This window comes from Brachycentrus maculatus, unplaced genomic scaffold (assembly GCF_059751285.1).
Source record: "Brachycentrus maculatus isolate JH-2025_06_01 unplaced genomic scaffold, ASM5975128v1 h1tg000036l, whole genome shotgun sequence".
NCBI lineage: Eukaryota > Metazoa > Arthropoda > Insecta > Trichoptera > Brachycentridae > Brachycentrus > Brachycentrus maculatus.
Window position 1 is genome coordinate 799,793 of NW_028280790.1, and position 18,576 is coordinate 818,368.

Below are 18,576 nucleotides of genomic sequence, written 5' to 3' on the forward strand. Positions count from 1 at the left end.
GAATATAGTACATTTTCTGGGCATTCCGAAAACATGCATAACTGAAAATTGACGATTTTTGATTTATAACGTTCTTGAAAGGAGTGAGTGATATGTATAAAGTAAATATGGTGAAGCCCTTTATATGAGTGTTTTCTATGACTACATGTCTGGCCTTTTTTATCTGCATTACTATTTTATAATGATGTCAGACTCTTCAACAGTTTTATCTTAGATGTTTGGAATTAGGTTTGTTTTTGAGAAGACCAAGCTAGCCATGCAAGTTTGTGGTCAGTCGTGCGCTTCGAATTAAATTTAAGGTAGTATTATATAAATACTGAGTGTAAAAATAATTTACATTTACTTAAACCCCCACAGGAACGGAATCTGAGACCTCATGCACAGTAGGCAAACACGTCAACCGCTTTACAATGGAGGTGGACTGATTTGTTGTAAAATAGTTTTTTTAAGTCTAAAAAATTAAAAACATATTTAAAGCATTAGTAAAAATCTTGTTTATTTAATATCAATGGCTTAAATCTAACATACATGAAATTAAGGAATATAAAATAGAAAAAATATAAATGAAGATTAAACATAAGCTTGTGTGATATATGTAAAAACTAAGCAAAAAATCAGTTCATTAGTTAAAATAAGATACATATTTTTTAAGCGATATTAAATGTTAGGAAGAATCCTCATCTGAATCAAGAGCGGCTCTTCTCCTATCGAACTTGACACTCGATGTGCTACGTGGCATTTGTTGGTTTACAGACTCTAATATTCCTATAAATTCCTGTTCACTGATTTGTCCTCGGACCTGTCCACTTTGAGCCATCCGCACCAACATAGATTCCACCATTTGACCTTTTTCTGGCTTTCCTAACTTTATTGTGTTCACTGCAAAAATCATTTTCATTAAATAAATATAAAAGATGTAAGTGGTGTAGAGACAAACAAAGTAAAGTCTAGTAAATGTCGAAATGAGGTGATATTTATACTGTGTAATGACTAAAATTTTTAACAGATATTATGACATTCAATTTTTATTTTTTATTCCTCAAAAAAAAAGACAATGCATAATATTTAGTTTTTCTATATACAGTAAAGAAATCTGGTAGAGAAGTAAAATAACTTTGAACTTCTTAGACCATAATTCTTAAACAAACATAACATCGACTGAGCAGGAATACATTTATTTTTTTACATACATTCTAATAATTTCATAAAGTTCAATATAAAAAAAATACTATCTCAATAGTATTGTGTGTTGCAAAGTTGTGTCTTTAATGGCTAGTAGTTTATACAGAACAAAATTTTTTCAATAAAGATTCCATAGATAAATTCAATATAATATAAGTATTTTTCAAAAAATTGTACAATTAGTCTGAGTAATATTCAAGTCCTGGGCAGCTCCAGGTCTAGCACCTCGTCAATTGCTGATGAAGGGGAATACAGTGAAACCTGTATCTATCGTTTTTAAAGGGACCTATTGAAATAAACTATAAATGCGGGAAAACAATGAATGCGGGATAAAGAAGTGAATACACAAGGAGATACGATCGAGTAAAGATGCCGTCCTCCCAATCTGCATAACCATTAGTAGGTGAAAATTTCAAGAATACAAGTTTTAGATGTTAATAAATGTATTTATTCAAAAAAAAATACTAAATTGAACAGAACCCAAAGATCTTCAGACCTCTTCTGCTGTATCCATCACACAAGCTTTCGATAGTCTGTATCCCACATGTTGAAATATTGTCGTTGAATGTAACAAAATTCAGAAAATTAAAGAGAAAGCAAAAAAAACAGACAAATTAAATCAAATATGTAGCATAATTCAAACGATGAATGCGGTAAAATGGTGGATAGAAACGATCGATGCGATCTATTTTTGTATGAAATGAATTCGGGGTAGAAGAAAAAAAACGACACATCCGGGAAAACGATTATTCGAGGAACGATAGATAGAGGTTTCACTGTATACACATTTGAGCATTAACATAACATATAATTTTCCTTTCCTTGTAAGCAAGCGTCTGAATGCCTGTGCCAAGTGACCTGTCTGGCACTGCTCCTTTGTTATATTGGATGAAATATTTTTTATTTCCCTAAAAACTACTGAAATATACCAGATACAAACATTATCAGTAACTGATAAATGCGTTATTCTTCTACATAAATATATAACAAAACAAAACAAACGATTCCTATCAATAAATAATACAAAAATGGTCGCAGGTAATGTTTCATATATTCGGTTATAATTACATTTTTTTTCACCAATTGCAACACTTGTTTGTTTAAGAAGAAAAATAGATAAAATTTGTTATATTTATTGATTTAAATATTATCCTCATGTCTTACAGTATTGAAACTATAAAACATACAATGGTGTTCAATGTTACCTTAAATTAGTGAGCAGCTTTGAATGTTATTTATTTTAGAATTGTTGGTTGAAAAATAAAGTATATGTGATTCAGAATATACGTTTTTGTATTTGATTGTAACATTCACAACAAAAAACTCTTGCGAAAATATTAAAGTTGCAAAGATTTAATCTTAAGGATGTATGTATAATAAAAACATGCGTAAAATACTTACATCTGGCCCGAGCATCCTGGCTTAAAACTTGGGATAATATAGAGTGCTTTGCTTCTTCCATTGCCTTAGCCCTCTCTTCTTGAGCCTTGGGATTTTGACCTCCATCTCCAGGACCCTGCTGTAATTTTTTTTGTAAACAAGGTTTTATTCTAAGGGAAGAAGCTTGAATGTGGATATATTAAATACTTAAAAAAGACAATTAAAATTCTTCAAACTAGGATGTGCAGTGTTTAATATAACAGAGTCTTTATATATTATTGATACTAACGAATAAATATTTTATTCTATTCTTATCTCAAAAATTAATGTCAACCTCCAGTCCGCAATACTTAACCTCTAAATTTATATATCAAAACTAACAACTGAGTTAACCAAAATGAAAGTATATATACACAAATTAAGATTTAATTCCACAACAAACAATTAATGTGATTAAAAAATCATATTATTTGCAAAATTGTAATAAAAAATGTTGGTGGTGTGTTTGACGTTTGACACATTCAAGGTTGTATAAAAATAATGTCAGATATTAAATTTCTTACCCCATATTGAGATTGAAGTTGTGCAAGGCGCTGCTTCCTTATCGCATCAAGATCAGGATCGTCCATATTATTTTATTAAGTGTTAATTAAGCTTACGATTCCAAAAACAAAATTATTTTGTGTAGGCCGCAAGAAAAACTCCACAGAAAAATATTTGAATCGCAAAGGAAAAAAGTAATCACAGACTAAGTAATTCACCTGCACAATCATAGACAAAGATGTCAGTACTTTAGTAGGTATTTTTAATTTACAGCGTTTAGTACAATTTACCGCATACGAGAATTTTACCGGGGTTTTATTTTTTCGGAATTCTGATTGGATGAAACCCGTACAGAAATTCTCAACGCGGGATATTTTCTTCTTAGAGAAAGCGATCATAACATAGCATTACAATAGCCGCTACAAAAATTAATAAAAATTATTTTTATGACAAAGATATCCGAACAAACCCACATTATTTGTCACCTGGTGAAATTTAATTATTGAATATAAATATTTTTAAAAGGTGGCCTAAAAAGCGATCTGCATACCACATCATATTATATATATAACAGTTTTAATTTATTATACACAATTGCGTATGGTTACTCTGCTGGGCTACGGTCCTGAGCTCGAGTCCCATTCATTGGATACGGATAAGGCTAACCCGTATTTTAAATAAAAAGAAGAATAAAAATACAATTTTTAAATGCTTTTTGATTTCAATGATACATATATCGCTCACTCCTTTAAAGAACGTCATAAATCAAAAATCGACAATTTTCAGTTGTGCATGTTTTCGGAATGCCCAGAAAATGTTCTTTATCCCAGCAAAAGAGGCATATTTTTGACTTAATATTTACCCGCTGCAGGGCAGAAAGTGTTGTTTTTGCATTTTGAATAAAAGGTATTGTTTAATTATTTTTTTAAATTAACTAAATATTTTTTAAATGGAGAAAAAACCGTCAGGTTTTACTTAAAAAGATTTGATGCACAGTAAAAAGTTCAATAAATCGCTTGATATTTATTTTTAATACATTGTATCATATTTTTAAACTTTAAAAACGTTCTCCTGAAAAATCAAGTTTTTTTTTATTTATGACGTTCTTGAAAGGAGTGAGCGATATGTAATTGAAAATGAAAAAAATGTTTAAAATTTATCATTGTTGCAAATCCGCGTGGACATTTGTATAAAGCACATGATACGGTGAGCGAATGATCCGTTTTCACTTTTCATGGCTGTTTCAGGAGGGTAAATGACCCTTTAATATATCCTGAAAAGTATTGATTGTTCTGGAAAAGCATGGTATGAAAGTATGTCGGCGACGTTAGTAATCAAACGTTGTGGTAGTAGTATACCATAGGTATAACTGTATTATGGATATTTAGAATATCGACCTTTTCTGACGTCGCCGCCGTCTGTGTTTTACATCTAGATCTGATGACTTTACATGACAGGTTTTTCCTAGATCCTATATTTACTGGTATATGAATGATTACTCCAAAGTATACGATTTCTACCAGAATACGCGTATTTGAGAAAATTTACTAAAACGAAACGATATTTTTACCAGGACAAGTTCTGTTTAGCGATATTCATATATTTTTTTGGGTTTTTTCGTTCTAATATTATGTCCACCTCCGTAGTGTAATGGTCAGCACGCTCAGCTACCGTTCTGGAGGTCCCGGGTTCATTTCCCAGGGGAGATTCAATAAATATAAGATTTTTTTTCCTATTTAATATTACCCTGTACTGGTACCTGAAGCGGATGGGTGATCACATTTTCTTCCTGTGTTAACAATCAAAATAACACTGCGTTTATATGATGCAGTGCCCTATGCACCATTGGGGTGCGGATAAAGGTTTGAAGAAGAAGAATCAATAGTATGGTAGAATGCAAAAACCCTACATGAAATATAAATGACCCTATGTAAACTAAAATTAATGTAATGTAAAGTATAGATGATCCTATAAGAATGCACGTATCAGGTATTATCCAAATTTAATTGTGTTAGAAAAAAACATTTATTACTAGACAGTTAGGAAGACATAATGAAAAATATACAAGTGAAGTACATAATATATGAAAATGACCGGCCTGACCTACAACTCCGGGTATTGACCCGGATACGTTACAGTTGTGTTACACATTCAGGGAAAAACTCACCCTTAAAATTATATACGAATAACAATCTAGAATGTGTTCACAGTATTGACGTTTTTAATAATAATAACGTGTATTTTAATATGAATGAAAGTAGTAAGAAACATGGATACACGCATTTTCTAAACAATATTGTTTATATTTTTTTGTGAAATAACAATATAATTATGTTTTCATCATTTTCTTTAAACTTCATGTTTGAATATTATTAAAGTTACATTTTAATTCAATTTTGATTTATTACCAACGTGTATTCGAACATGTATTCAATCTCGTTTTATGCACTTATTATGTTGAAACATTTTTTTTTATCATAAGTGTTTTTTTACATTGTATTATTTTTTAATAAATTAATGAAATAATAATAATAATAGGGTTTGTAAAACTTATTAATTTTATAATATTTTAATTGTAATTGTTGCCAATTAAAAAAAAACACAATATTATTTTTCTTCTAACCCTTATCCGCACCCAATGGTCACCGTATTGCATCAGAATGATAATAAATAAATATTGGAGTAAAAAATCCCTTAATTTTTAAAAAACCCTCATGAGAATCAAACCCCGGACCTCCAGCATAGTAGCCAAACGCGCTAATCAATTACACTACGAAGGTGGATTATGTATTATAACGGTAAGATCAGTTGCCTAAATGCAGGCGCGAGTACAAACTGCGGTCAAGGCGTTTAATTATTTTTTGATGTACAGGTACAAAAGCAGACGTATGACGTAACCTATACGTATACCGAGTAAATATTTTATAAGGTATTGACCTAAAAAGAAAGTCACAAGTTTCGAATAAAAAATTAGACAGTGAAAAAGTAAATGGACTACAATGAAAAATATTAATTTAAGTATATGAGTAAAATATTTTCCGTAAAATTAGTAAATGCGTACGCAACAAGTATTGCTTGATTAACGTGATTTCATATTATATACAATAAATGTTTTGTAAATCTATAATAAGTTGGTAAACAAAATTTATTATTGTTGCGTTGAGCGCTTTTCATATTGCTATTTTATGCCAGGAACTCTATTAAATAGAAACATCGATTGGATTGAGTAATAAATCTAAGATAAATAATTCACAATGTGATGGTAATACACACACACACACACACACACACACACACACACACACACACACACACACACACACACACACACACACACACACACACACACACACACACACACACACACACACACACACACACACACACACACACACACACACAATATTTCGAGAAAGGATCAAAGAGATTGAAGATTGGAATCGAAATAGAAACGCTTAATTTAAACGCCTGAAAACATAGTTTTTAAATTTTACTTCACTTTTTTAAACCATTTACTTTATTCACAATATGTTCACTTTGTCCAAATCTTCCCAATCTAACAATGATAGATCCATATACAGCCACTTATATTCCCATCTCCATTTTTTTTTAAATTATTAGTATGTTGAAATATCAATAAAATTTTGAGAACCGTCCTTTTCATCCTTGATTTTAATTCCATTATTTCTAGGAACCTTATTTCAGAACTAATATTTGGTTTTTGGTTTGGAATGAATGAATGATGGAATGTAGAAGAAAAATAGAGGGAAATTAGTAAACCTAGTTACATGCGTAAAAAATAAACAACGTTTCCTCTGTATAGTTAACTTAGTGATCTTTGTAATTCTCGTAATCTTTAACATTTACGTAGTTAACAATACCGCCACGAGCATTTTTTCATTTGTATATATAAGTTTCATATATTATGTACAATATGATGTGGGTGAAGGTACTTGTTCTACGTGGTTTGATAAAAAATTAAAGAAAATCTCGTCATAAAAGCGATCTCGCGCCCTTGTTGAATAGGCACGACCACAAAGTCGGCAGGTTATGTAGCGAGGAAACTCTGTGTGTGTATAAGTTCCTTCAGTGTGGGGCAATCAACCCTCAGAACACGACGTACGTAGTGCATGCTACGTGTGTGTTGTGTATTGCCACAGTCGTAGAGGCTTCGAAGAAAACTTATCAGATAACACACGTAACGATGGTGGCTGAACCGAAAACTTCGCTCCAATTAACAACCGAGACGATTTGATGATTTTTAATTATCATAATAGTGTGCTCAGCCAACGGAGTCGTAATTTCTTTAATTTTTACTATTAAAATATGCACAAGCAATTGCTTGGCATTCGTGTTTCGGAAGTATGAGCATTCGCATGTATTTAGAAAGCGCAGTTTCGTTAGTAATATGCGTTTTACTCACAATGTTAAGTTAGTGGAAAGTGCTAATAAATTATTATAATGTGTTCATTATGCTAGATGTAAATAAGCACATGTCTCTTATGGAACGGAAAAAAATTCAGTGGGCTCAGGAAAGAGGTTAGTAGTGATTTTGTCTTCTTGCTGTTAGTGTTGACACTCGGATTATCTCGGATTTTTATATTGGTTGTGTATAAAACTTATGTACTTTATTTTTGTGTCAAAGGTATTTAAAAATGGAATTCGTTTTCGGTAAGAAAAAAATAAGATGATATTTTACATATTTAAAAATAAAATTAACGATAAACAATATTTAAAATTTTACAAAAATACAATTTGTAATTTATTTATTAAAAATTCTACAAGTACAAAAAGTATGTATAGGGTCCGCCATCTAAAGTTTTTTTTTTCAACTAGTGCTTATTTCGTAAATGGTAACACTTAGCTCATGTCTGATTTGACAGATAATTAGTTTTATCCTTCCGCTGAGCGAATATGGTTGTGTATACGCTTGAACAACGCTGGGAAATATTGCGACATTACTTTGAAAATCATGGTAATGTTGCAGAATGTGTGCGAAAATTGCGTACGGTTTTTGGAAGAAGAGAAGCACCGTCAGCTCCGTATGTTCGTTATCTTGTGAAAAAAGTGAAAGAAACTGGCATCCTCATCGATAAACCAAAGCGTGAAAAGCCAAAAACAGTGCGTACACCCGAGAATATCGATGTTGTGGCAGAAAGTGTGCGTGAAGCGCCATCAACATCAATTCACCGTCGTTCTCAACAATTGAACATTTCGGAGACATCATTGAGACGAATTTTGCATAAAGACCTTGGTATGACGCCATACAAAGTCCAATTGGTTCAGGAGTTGAAGCCAACTGACCATCCAATGCGTTTTCGCTTCGCTGAGTGGGCCTGCGATCGACTTACAGAAGATGCCGATTTTGCCAAAAAAATCATCTTTTCGGATGAAGCTCATTTTGATCTTGGCGGGTATGTAAACAAGCAAAATTGTCGTATTTGGGGCACAGAAAACCCGCACGCATACATTGAAAAGCCGGTACACCCAAAACGAGTCACTGTTTGGTGCGGATTTTGGTCCAGAGGCATAATTGGGCCATTTTTCTTTGAAAATGAGCAAGGAGTGGCCGTTACAGTCAATGGCGATCGTTATCGGGCCATGTTGAACGGATTTTTGTTCACAAAAATTGAAGAGGAGGATATTGGCAACATTTGGTTTCAACAGGACGGCGCTACGTGCCACACAGCCGAAGCTACACTCGATGTTTTGCGCCCTGTTTTTGAAAAAAAAAAGTTTTTTGGCGGACCCTTTATTAATGGGCATACTTGTTGTATTTTGTACACTTTGTATGTAATATATTAACGGGGTTATTACAATAAAACAATTTTTTCTACCAACCAAAAGTTAACTTGGAATAGTAATGAATGGTTAGGGTATTATTATGGTAAATTTGTACTAGGGCAGATAGCACTTGTACAAATTTACTAAAATTACACGTCTACAGTTAGGGGCAGTGCCGGACCTACAAAGGTTCACTTGCACAGCCGCCCAGACAATTGTTGCAAGAGAGGAATGAATAATATGTTCGTATTACAATTAATAAATACAATAATTAAATTAATAATACAAATTAGTAAATAACCCTTTCCAGTAAGTGACGGGGTGCTTGATCCGGCGCTGGTTAGGGGATGTAATAAATAAGTCAGTTGAAACACAAATCAAATACCATTAGGATAAAGAATAGGCTGAAACGGTTCTATATTCTTAAATTATTGTACGGAAAACATATTTTAAAGTATTAAAAATACAGTATTGGATGAAATTTATAGTAGATCGGATGAATATCGTCAACCAATTATTTTTTTAATTGAAGAATTTAAACTTTATTTAAATAATATACACCAATATTTTAAATCCACGCTTCATTCAGGTAAGATTAGTGTTTGAACATCAATAATAATACCTGAATAGAGAAGACTACTTTTATTGTATAATAATAAAGTTTAAACTTAATAAAAAGTAGTTCGTATGTAGAACAATGATTAAAAACTAAACAAAAACATTTTTTTACTGAGCGTATCACAGCCTAGAATACTTTTTACTGGGAAGTGTAAATCAATAATCAATAATTTGTGGATAAGGCGTTAGTTATTTTTATCGATGGCATTAGATAATATATTTTATTTATTAAAAACATCATTTACCTTACCTTTATGTGATTATCGATCAAAACAAAAATGCATAATTTGTATTCAGTATTATACGCACAGTGGAGTGAGGAAAATATAAGGTTTTATCACATTTTTCGTTTTATTTCTGAAAGGGTTATGGCGTGCTATTACATCACTATAGTGATTGTAGTTAGATTCGGTAGTTAGCTTGTAAATACTAGTTATGTATGTAAATACTAATATGCGGCCATTTTTTACGTAAATGAAACATGTTTTCATTTATTGATGCCATGCACGGAAAATTAAAACATCATATTATGAAAAAATCTATTAATAATCATTAAATGTTTGTGATCCATTTTTTATAAAAGAGATCCTCCTATGATATTTATAAAAATAAATCGTAATGCGAATATGTTACTTTTTTCATATACTGAAAAAAACATTCGGGTTTTCGGGTGAAATTTAAAATGATATTGTACCAGTTGATGAAAATATTTATATTTTTAAACACTAAATCATAGCGCTGATTTCCGAATATAATAAATAAATAAGTGGTATTTTGAGAGAAAATGTTTTAGCTTTAAAAAAAACTTTAGTTTTTCCACGCAATTTTGTTACAAATTTGTTGTATATAATAATAATAATTTTTAAATACGTAATTATTTGAAACGTTTAGATTAGAGCCTAAAATGTTAAGTAAGACAAAGAAATATTTCAAAAGTAAACTTTTTGTAGGCCCTTAACTTTTAGAGGCCTTTAACTTTTTCCCTAAGAATTCAAATTCATTCATTGGAGGGAAAAGTTTGTTCAGTAATGGTTGCAACCTTCGCGACATCCGTACCACCGAGAGAAACTGGGGGAGATAATCTATTCTGTGCCTGCATTGGAAGGCTTTACGGCTTATTTACGAGTATATTATTACGTATAGGCTTTATGAACATCGTTACCTAAGGCTTTAATGTTATATCAGAAAATTAATAAATATTTAGAAGCATAAATCAAATATTAAGAACTATAATTAAATATTTTAGGTACAATTATTAGGAAATATTTTGAATGAAGTTAGAAAGTCAAACAAGTTAATTTTTATCCTCTTTTTAACTCAATCATTCCTGTAATTTATGTAATACCCCGATATTAAATTAATTAATCAATTTTGCGTGCCTAATACCTTAGTGGTAATCCAATGAAATAAAATTTTAATAATAATAAAGAAAGGAAAAAGTAAAAAAAATAAGATTTAAACAATAAATATATATCCGGAAAAAGAAAAGTGGGGCAACCCCTTGAATGAAGGTTCAAAAGAAATAGCAACGATCATGCACAAATTTTATTAAACATTCGAGTATTTAGTATTCTTCCCTTCATATGTTCTTCCATATTTAGTATGCATTATTTCTATAATATAGTAATTCAAATTTGATTACATATTTTTTACTTTTTTCAGAAGAATACATCTTTCAACCCTTATTCCTCTTTGTCCATCAACGTTAGTAGAACTATTTTCCTGATACTATCTGAACACTTTTGACAAAAAACATCTCAGAAGATTTTGTTCCACATTATTTCCAACAGCAAACAAATCGTAATTTATCAGATACAAAAAATCAAGATTAAAAACGTCGTCTTATTTTTTTAAATTTACACCTAGCAGTTTCAAAATACCAAAATATTCCAAAATAATATTCAAATCCGTAGAGAATGGGATCTCCAAAAAAATGCAAATGAATCTGCTAAGAAAATATTAATAATTATTTGAGACAGAAATATGGAATTGTAAGAAAAAAATCCCTCATAATTTTCATACGAATTTAAGTTTTTTTATTATCTTTGGCACGACCAGAATCAGAACCCTAAATCTGGTGGTGTCAAAAGTCAACGTAATCGGAGGCTATGTATGGATGTGAAGGACGCTTTTTTCACATCTATACACAGCCAATAAAGGAGTCAGGACAGAAGACCGTGACGTCCCATCCCTTCTGCCTACCCCTGTAGATAAACGGCTTGATGATAGTAGTACTAATACTAGTAGTAGTATTAACTTGTCAACAATTCATTCAACATACCATCTGTAAAATTGTGATTGAAATATAGAAATACCATATTCGAAAAAAGATGTGTTAGAATATAACCAGTAATGCTTTCTTACAATAATGCTCATGCCCTCTGATTTTACGAAACACGGATATTATATTTGGTAACTTACCTCAACTACAAACGCTTTACTTGATTGTTAATTATTATTTACTGATTGTTTTATGGCTTCATGGTTTCATGATAAACTACCAGAGCACAACCAATGAACACTTTATCTCTGACTTCACACAATTGAAATATAAGTGACTTAAAAATGTATGAAATATTCAAAAATATTTCATGAAGTTTCTCTAAAAATTGTAAATATTTATTCCAAATGTTCGTAAGAACGAAAGACATCATGTGACTCCCTCCCCGTCCCAAAGACATTAAAATATTCGTATTTGGGTCAGGCGAAAAGTTATTTCCATATTTTACAATTTTCGACGGATTAAAGATGTAATAATAAGAGATTTTAAAAAATACTGTGAATTACTTCAAAAAAATGTTAGTAAAAATATAATTTTAATAAAATTAATGTATACCGAATGCTTATAAATATTACTATAGGTACAATAAAATAACATCTAATCCGGAGGAGCAGGATTTCCGCCACAGATTTTAAAACAATAAATTATTAACTTTTCAATTTTTTACACTTTTTTTTAATTAACGGAACTAATTATGGAAAAAATAATAATCATTGTAAAACCTTCGCGGTTGGGTAGTCGCTAAACCATTGGATTTAAAGATTTCGATAACATCCATTATGTTTTCTTGAAGTGTGTATCCAACAAGCACACTTAGTTAAGTTTATCGCGTTCATTATCGCTAATTAAAACAAATATTCCTAAATTTAGTTAACTGAAAATTTATAACTAGTTACTAAATAGTGCCAATGTGCTATATGACGTGTGATCAGAACCTCGTATAAGAGGTATTATTGAACTATAAAAAACCTTTCAAAGTATTTTATTGCGACTGGATTTGGCGGACTTTGAAAATATACTTTTCATATACAATACACAAATTTGATTGTAGATTTGACCGTGGATACGATTTTTGACACGCGACTCGCTAATAATGTAAAATCATTCAGCGATAAACGTTAGATAGGTGCATTCGATAAAAGTTACTGGCGACATAACAATCATTTTTAATATTTAAAAGCGCCAGTGTTCAAGGTCGTGATTTAGATGAGATTACGTATTAAAAATATATAAATATATTTGCAATTTTTTAATTCTCTTTGGTAATTTATTTCTTTCCTTTATTGTCGATATGTAAAAAAAAGGTTACGAATTTGGATATTGAAAATTGTAAAAAACTGTTCTTGAAAATCCGGTGTTTTCTTATAAATTGATAAAAAAACTATAAAATTGTTTTTAAAATAATGTTTCCCATTCGTAACAAAGTGCAACAACTTAAAAATCGTGATTTTTCAGGAGGCGCATTTGAAGGTAACTTTAACTGTACATAATTATCATATCACTACACTGTTTTAAAATAATTCAAAGGAATTAATTAAATAATGTTTAATAATATCTCAATAAAAGTCAATATCAAAATAGCGACTAATTAAGTAAAATAGTTCAAATACATTTATAATTAAAATGTAACTTTGTTTTAAAATCACTTTAAATAGTGATTTATTTACAGTGATTTTAAAACAAAGTTACAGTTTAATTATAAAATGTAAAATCACAAAGTTAGTGCTACAAATATTAAATATAGTTCAAATACATTTTATAATTAAGTTAAATGTTTAATAAATAAAAATGAAAAGTCTTAAAAATTGCATTATATAATAAGTATTAATATAATGGATGTTGATCGCCATATTTTTATTTCGTTTGTCACCTCGCAATTTATTTTAAGCTGAAGTTTTCTACAGAATACTTTTATTAAATATTACCCTGTTTTATCATTCTAAATAGTAATTGTTCTCGTAAATGAGCAAACTCATAGGTATGAATGCATGTCCTAGTTTAGTTATGTATAGTTTTATTAAATGTTGAATAAAAAATACAATAACAAAACGAAAATGTGAAAAATAAATCATGGGTTGATTACTTTTTCATACAGCACCTTTTGTTTATATACCCGTTAGAACAAATGAAAATTGATTAAAATTAATAAATTAAATATGAGGAACAACATTAGAACATGACGAATGAAATTTGTAAAAGATTTTTCGTGCATTAGGTCTTTAATTCAATATGTTTTATTTTTAGCCGAGATGGAAAGTTTATGCAGCCCGTGGGGCCTACCGCAGCCAGCATTCAACATAAAATATTCCCAAAACAGAAGCAGGTACGCTTCAACATTGGAAATAAGAAACACGTGTCCGCAAACCGCCCAACAGGACCTGCTTCCGCGCAGACAACGGAGTCCTTCATTACCGCCTATCCTGAAAATGCAAGACGCGGATGATTCAGAAATCCAATCAACGCAGCGAGAGATCAAATACTCAAAAAACGATCATCCGGAAAGGACCCAAAATGGGAAATACCGGTACGAGGATGGCGAAGGGGAAACGTCAGGATATGCGAGCGATTCAGCCCCCCATTCCTCCCCGGAACTTTGGAAAAGTAAACAAAAGTTTTTAAATGATCGAAGCGACACACGCCATGACAATCAATCTTTCCCGGCTTGGCAACATTCCGATAGGTTTGTAAATAATAAAAATCTAACCGAAATTTATTTACGTAATTATTTCTTTAAGTGGAACAAAAGTGTTTTTGCCCGTAGCCAATTTTTCCACACGCAATTTCTCCTTCTAAATTCGGCGTCACACTTTTTCGGAATCAATATTTGTATCGAGCACAATGCGTATTAAAAAAGTAATCCACGTGTTAGTATGGAAATGTATACGGGTTTGCGGCCGGGGAAAAGTGCTGAAATCATTTTTAGTCGGTCCTCCTTCAGAACGGTTCAGTTCGACTCGTTAAATATTCGGCGCGCCTAATTACATACTAAATAATTACACCAAAGCACCACATATTGCTGCCGCAAAATCTGTTAAAATACGATGGGTTCTATTGAAGTTATTCAACATTTAATAAAATATTTATGATATGAAATACTTGATACGCTATAAAATATTACATATTACGTGGGTGATTTGCAACGTTCTTAAACGTTAATCATTCGGAACCTATTATTTATAGGCGTATTGCATTTATGGTGTGCATAAATTAAACATATTCTACATGTGTTAGAATTTAAAACAATTTAAGAGTTAATGTTTTTATTTAATTCTTTAATTCCTTAAATAAAAATTTCCTTAAAACCTTTTTTCTAAACATCGTGATTTTGCAATAAGTAATATTAATAATCCTAATTGAATTTTTCTATTGCTGTAAAATAGTAATAATTTTAATAGAAAGTTAAAATCGACTGTCTGTATAGTATAGTAGTTAGAGCATAAAATCAGTTAGTATTATAAATATATTTTTTAAATTTAATTTAAAAAGGGAAATATTTGTGTATTTATTATTTTAAAAAATACTTAAATTTCATACTTTTTATGAGCCTGAGCGGTTCATTATTAGAAATAAGTATCAAATTGTGGTAGAGTGGGTTCGAAACTCTGACTCAAGGGTCCGCAATACTAACCACGGGACTACAGCCCGACATAGATTATTCTGATAGTGACAAGTTATTAAACATTTATTACTATTTTTTCCAAAGCAGAAAGTTAGGCTGTTTGAAGTAGTATAGCAACATTATCAGCGTCAGTATAGCAACGTATTTTATGTATTGATTATGCTAGTTTATATTCTCCTTATCAGGTAGGTTTACTGACCTCTTAGTTTTTACTAATTCATTAGCAAGTTCTAATACAGTTTATTTTTTGATTTATCCAGAAGTGCAGCAGATAGTGCCCAATACAGAAAGTTGTCACGGGAAGAAGAGAGACCCAAGTGGGGTGATCGAGGCGTTGCAGCTGGCAGATTGTGGGAGCCAAGAGACCCGGAATCAAGACTACCTCAGGTAAAAAAAATAATACTGAATCATGCAAGATTCTTTTTTTATTATTCCAAAGTTTCATTATTGTTACGACTTCTTCCTATGGAAAAATATATCTATTAAATTCAAGAAATTGTTCTAGGTATTTTTAGGATTTTACTTTTAATACAGAACATATTTTAAACTGACTCCCAAAGTATGAATAAATCAGTGAATAGGGCTATGAATAAATAGATAAACTTTTCCCTTGTTCAATTATGATCATTTTCATGGGATGAACTTTTATTTAAAACTGTTTATTTATTTCTCTTATCTAATATCTGAAGGTTTGTTTAATTCAATAAATAATTTATTAAAAAAAAATATTATGTATTCTATACAATAAACATTATGAGGCAGCTAAAAAAATATTTCAACTGCGCTTTTTAGATATTATTAATGGCTCTTTAAATATTTTAGATGCTCGTGAAAGGAACACCTTCATTGGTAGAAAGAGGTCTCAATATGATTGACAGTGGTGGATCTCAAATTCTTGTGATTGATCAAATGAACAACCATTCATCAGCCATGGAAACTCTAGACTCTAAATCAGCAGAACATAACCATGACAGGTAAGAGATTTTTCGTTTTATATTTACCACAATTCTATGTTACTGGCTATACTTTTATACTAGCAATACTAAAGTAACATAAAAAACCTATTCATGTTTCTTTTTCTTATAGAGCCACATACCTTCTGGGTCAAAATATTCATATCGAACCAAATATCAAAGCAGAACGTGAATGTAAAAGGCTTAAAGCATTAGAGCTACAGGCTGCGATTATGCAACAGTTAGAAGAAAGAGAAAGGAGGAAGCGAGAAGAAAAGGAAAGAAGACTCAAAGAAGAAAGAGATGAAGAAGAAAGATTTAAAAGACAACTTGATCTAGAGAGGCAAAGACTAGCCGAGGAAAGAAGAATTTCAGAAGAAAAACAACACAGGGAACAAAAACGGGCAGAAGCATTGAGACAAGCATTAGAAAAAGCAGAACAACTTGCTAAACTTGAAAAAGAAAACAAAAAAATTAAGAAAATGAGAGATAATTTTGATGCAATGAGCATCAATTCTGAAATAGATCCACCGAAAGATCCTCAATACAGCCGAACAGAAAGTATCAGTCAACAATCAAACCCCTTCAATGAATCTAAACTGATACAAAATATTTATATTGAACAAGCATTCAGTCCAAGGCGGAAAATGATATCTGATCAAGATAATGTTTCCCACATAGTTCCAATGAGCAGTGAAACGAATATTATAATGTCGAATCCACAATCTGCTAGATATGGTCGGCAAATAGACAACTACTCAGCCGATCAATTAGATATTAGTAAAAGACATGAAAATCAGAGAATGTATTCCGATTCTGCTAGTTCTACATACCAAAACAATCCAATAAATTTGGTGGCTGAAAATCCAGTAAGTTTAGTTCAAATACCCATGACACATGAGGTACTAGCACCCATGCATTATGCGCACGGAAGCACTGTTCAAATGGCATTTTTAATGCCCCAACATATGAACTCAATGTATCAATGCTTACATCAACCGGTTAGCATGCAGGCAATGTTTCCAACAGAAAACTCATGTGTGCATCACAAAAATTTAATGCAACCACAAGATAAAAATGAACCCCTTTCTAATAGAGAAAATAAAGTTTTAACTCCTTCCAAATATAGAAATCAAAATTGTAAAGATGTTTACACTCAAACCGACTTTGAAAATAAAACTAACCAAAAAGTAGAAAATGTACCAAACGAAGAAGGAACAAAAGATAATCCGGGAAGTGCTCTCAACCAGAATTATGAACAAAACACTTCTGAGGAAAAATTAAATTCCCTTTCATACAAAAAAGACAAGAGATTTGATGAGAAATACAAAGAAATGGAAACCAGACCTAAATGGGGGGTCAATAAACCGCCAACACAATATAAGAAGCAAAGCGAAAAAGATATATTCTATCCACAAAAGCGAAAACTGCGTCAAAGAAAGCGTATTCAAGAAAAAAACTACACTTCTCATTCCAGCGACGAAAATAGGTCACCAACCCCTCCTCGAGAGATATCTAAAAGTTATCCTAAATTAGACAGGAACAGAGTAAGCATAAGTGAAAATTACTGGAGAAAGAAAAATGGGAAACAAGAAAAAGATATCAACATTTCCAATTTCACAATAGAGACAACCGAGATATCACCTTTGGAATGTGATCAAACGGGCATCGTTCGAATCGGTGACAATTACACAAATAAAAAGAAAGTTTACACAGAAACAAAAAATAGTTTTAAGAGAGGAATAACACTCTCTCAAAAATTTATGAACGATAAATATGGAAATCCTAAGATATGGAATAATGCTCCCAATGGTGACGAGAAAAACAATCAGAAGAAAGACATAAAGGATGAACAAAATACAAGATTCAAGGAAAAAACTGATCAAAGGAAACAATTCCTGGACAGTGTTAACAGAGTGAAGAAAGAACAGTCCGCGTATTATTGTGACGGAGACCCGAGCCAACCAGTCGTTCTAGATCAGTTAAGATCTTTGAGGGATAGTTTAAAGAAGCAACAACAATTATGGGGCAAATATGATTCAAATAACCGCTCTCCGAGCCCTAAAAACGATGTTGATTTAGAAATGGAATAATATTTGTCAATGCATTTTTACAATGATAAACTTTTTTACCTTTTATAAACAAAAAATCTTAATGTATTAATTAAGTCAGATGAAATTAGATTAATAAATAAGGATCACATAATACAATATGTA

At 31.2% G+C, this 18,576-nt stretch overlaps 2 protein-coding genes across 2 annotated transcripts; one reads left to right on the forward strand and one right to left on the reverse strand.

The window, feature by feature from the left end:
- Positions 1-94: 94 nt before the first annotated feature.
- Positions 95-3,309, reverse strand: PDCD-5 (programmed cell death 5). The gene is made up of 3 exons (XM_088275178.1): positions 3,126-3,309; positions 2,584-2,701; positions 95-879 (listed from the first exon to the last, which is right to left on the reverse strand). The coding sequence occupies exons 1-3, from the start codon at positions 3,189-3,191 to the stop codon at positions 665-667; spliced, it is 399 nt and encodes a 132-aa protein (XP_088131304.1). The 5' UTR covers positions 3,192-3,309; the 3' UTR covers positions 95-664.
- A 4,268-nt stretch (positions 3,310-7,577) lies between these two features.
- On the forward strand, positions 7,578-18,572 carry LOC148312677 (uncharacterized). The gene is made up of 5 exons (XM_088275473.1): positions 7,578-7,644; positions 14,033-14,468; positions 15,668-15,794; positions 16,230-16,381; positions 16,494-18,572. The coding sequence occupies exons 1-5, from the start codon at positions 7,578-7,580 to the stop codon at positions 18,451-18,453; spliced, it is 2,742 nt and encodes a 913-aa protein (XP_088131599.1). The 3' UTR covers positions 18,454-18,572.
- The last annotated feature ends 4 nt before the right edge of the window (positions 18,573-18,576 follow it).

Excerpts from the sequence above, each read along its gene's own strand:
- PDCD-5 (XM_088275178.1), bottom strand. The coding sequence starts at position 3,191 with ATGGACGATCCTGATCTTGATGCGATAAGGAAGCAGCGCCTTGCACAA. Across the intron at positions 2,702-3,125 it reads AACTTCAATCTCAATATGGG|CAGGGTCCTGGAGATGGAGG; the intron begins GTAAGAAATTTA and ends AAAAAATTACAG. Across the intron at positions 880-2,583 it reads CCAGGATGCTCGGGCCAGAT|TGAACACAATAAAGTTAGGA; the intron begins GTAAGTATTTTA and ends TGATTTTTGCAG.
- LOC148312677 (XM_088275473.1), top strand. The coding sequence starts at position 7,578 with ATGCTAGATGTAAATAAGCACATGTCTCTTATGGAACGGAAAAAAATT. Across the intron at positions 7,645-14,032 it reads TCAGTGGGCTCAGGAAAGAG|CCGAGATGGAAAGTTTATGC; the intron begins GTTAGTAGTGAT and ends TTTTATTTTTAG. Across the intron at positions 16,382-16,493 it reads GCAGAACATAACCATGACAG|AGCCACATACCTTCTGGGTC; the intron begins GTAAGAGATTTT and ends TTTTTCTTATAG.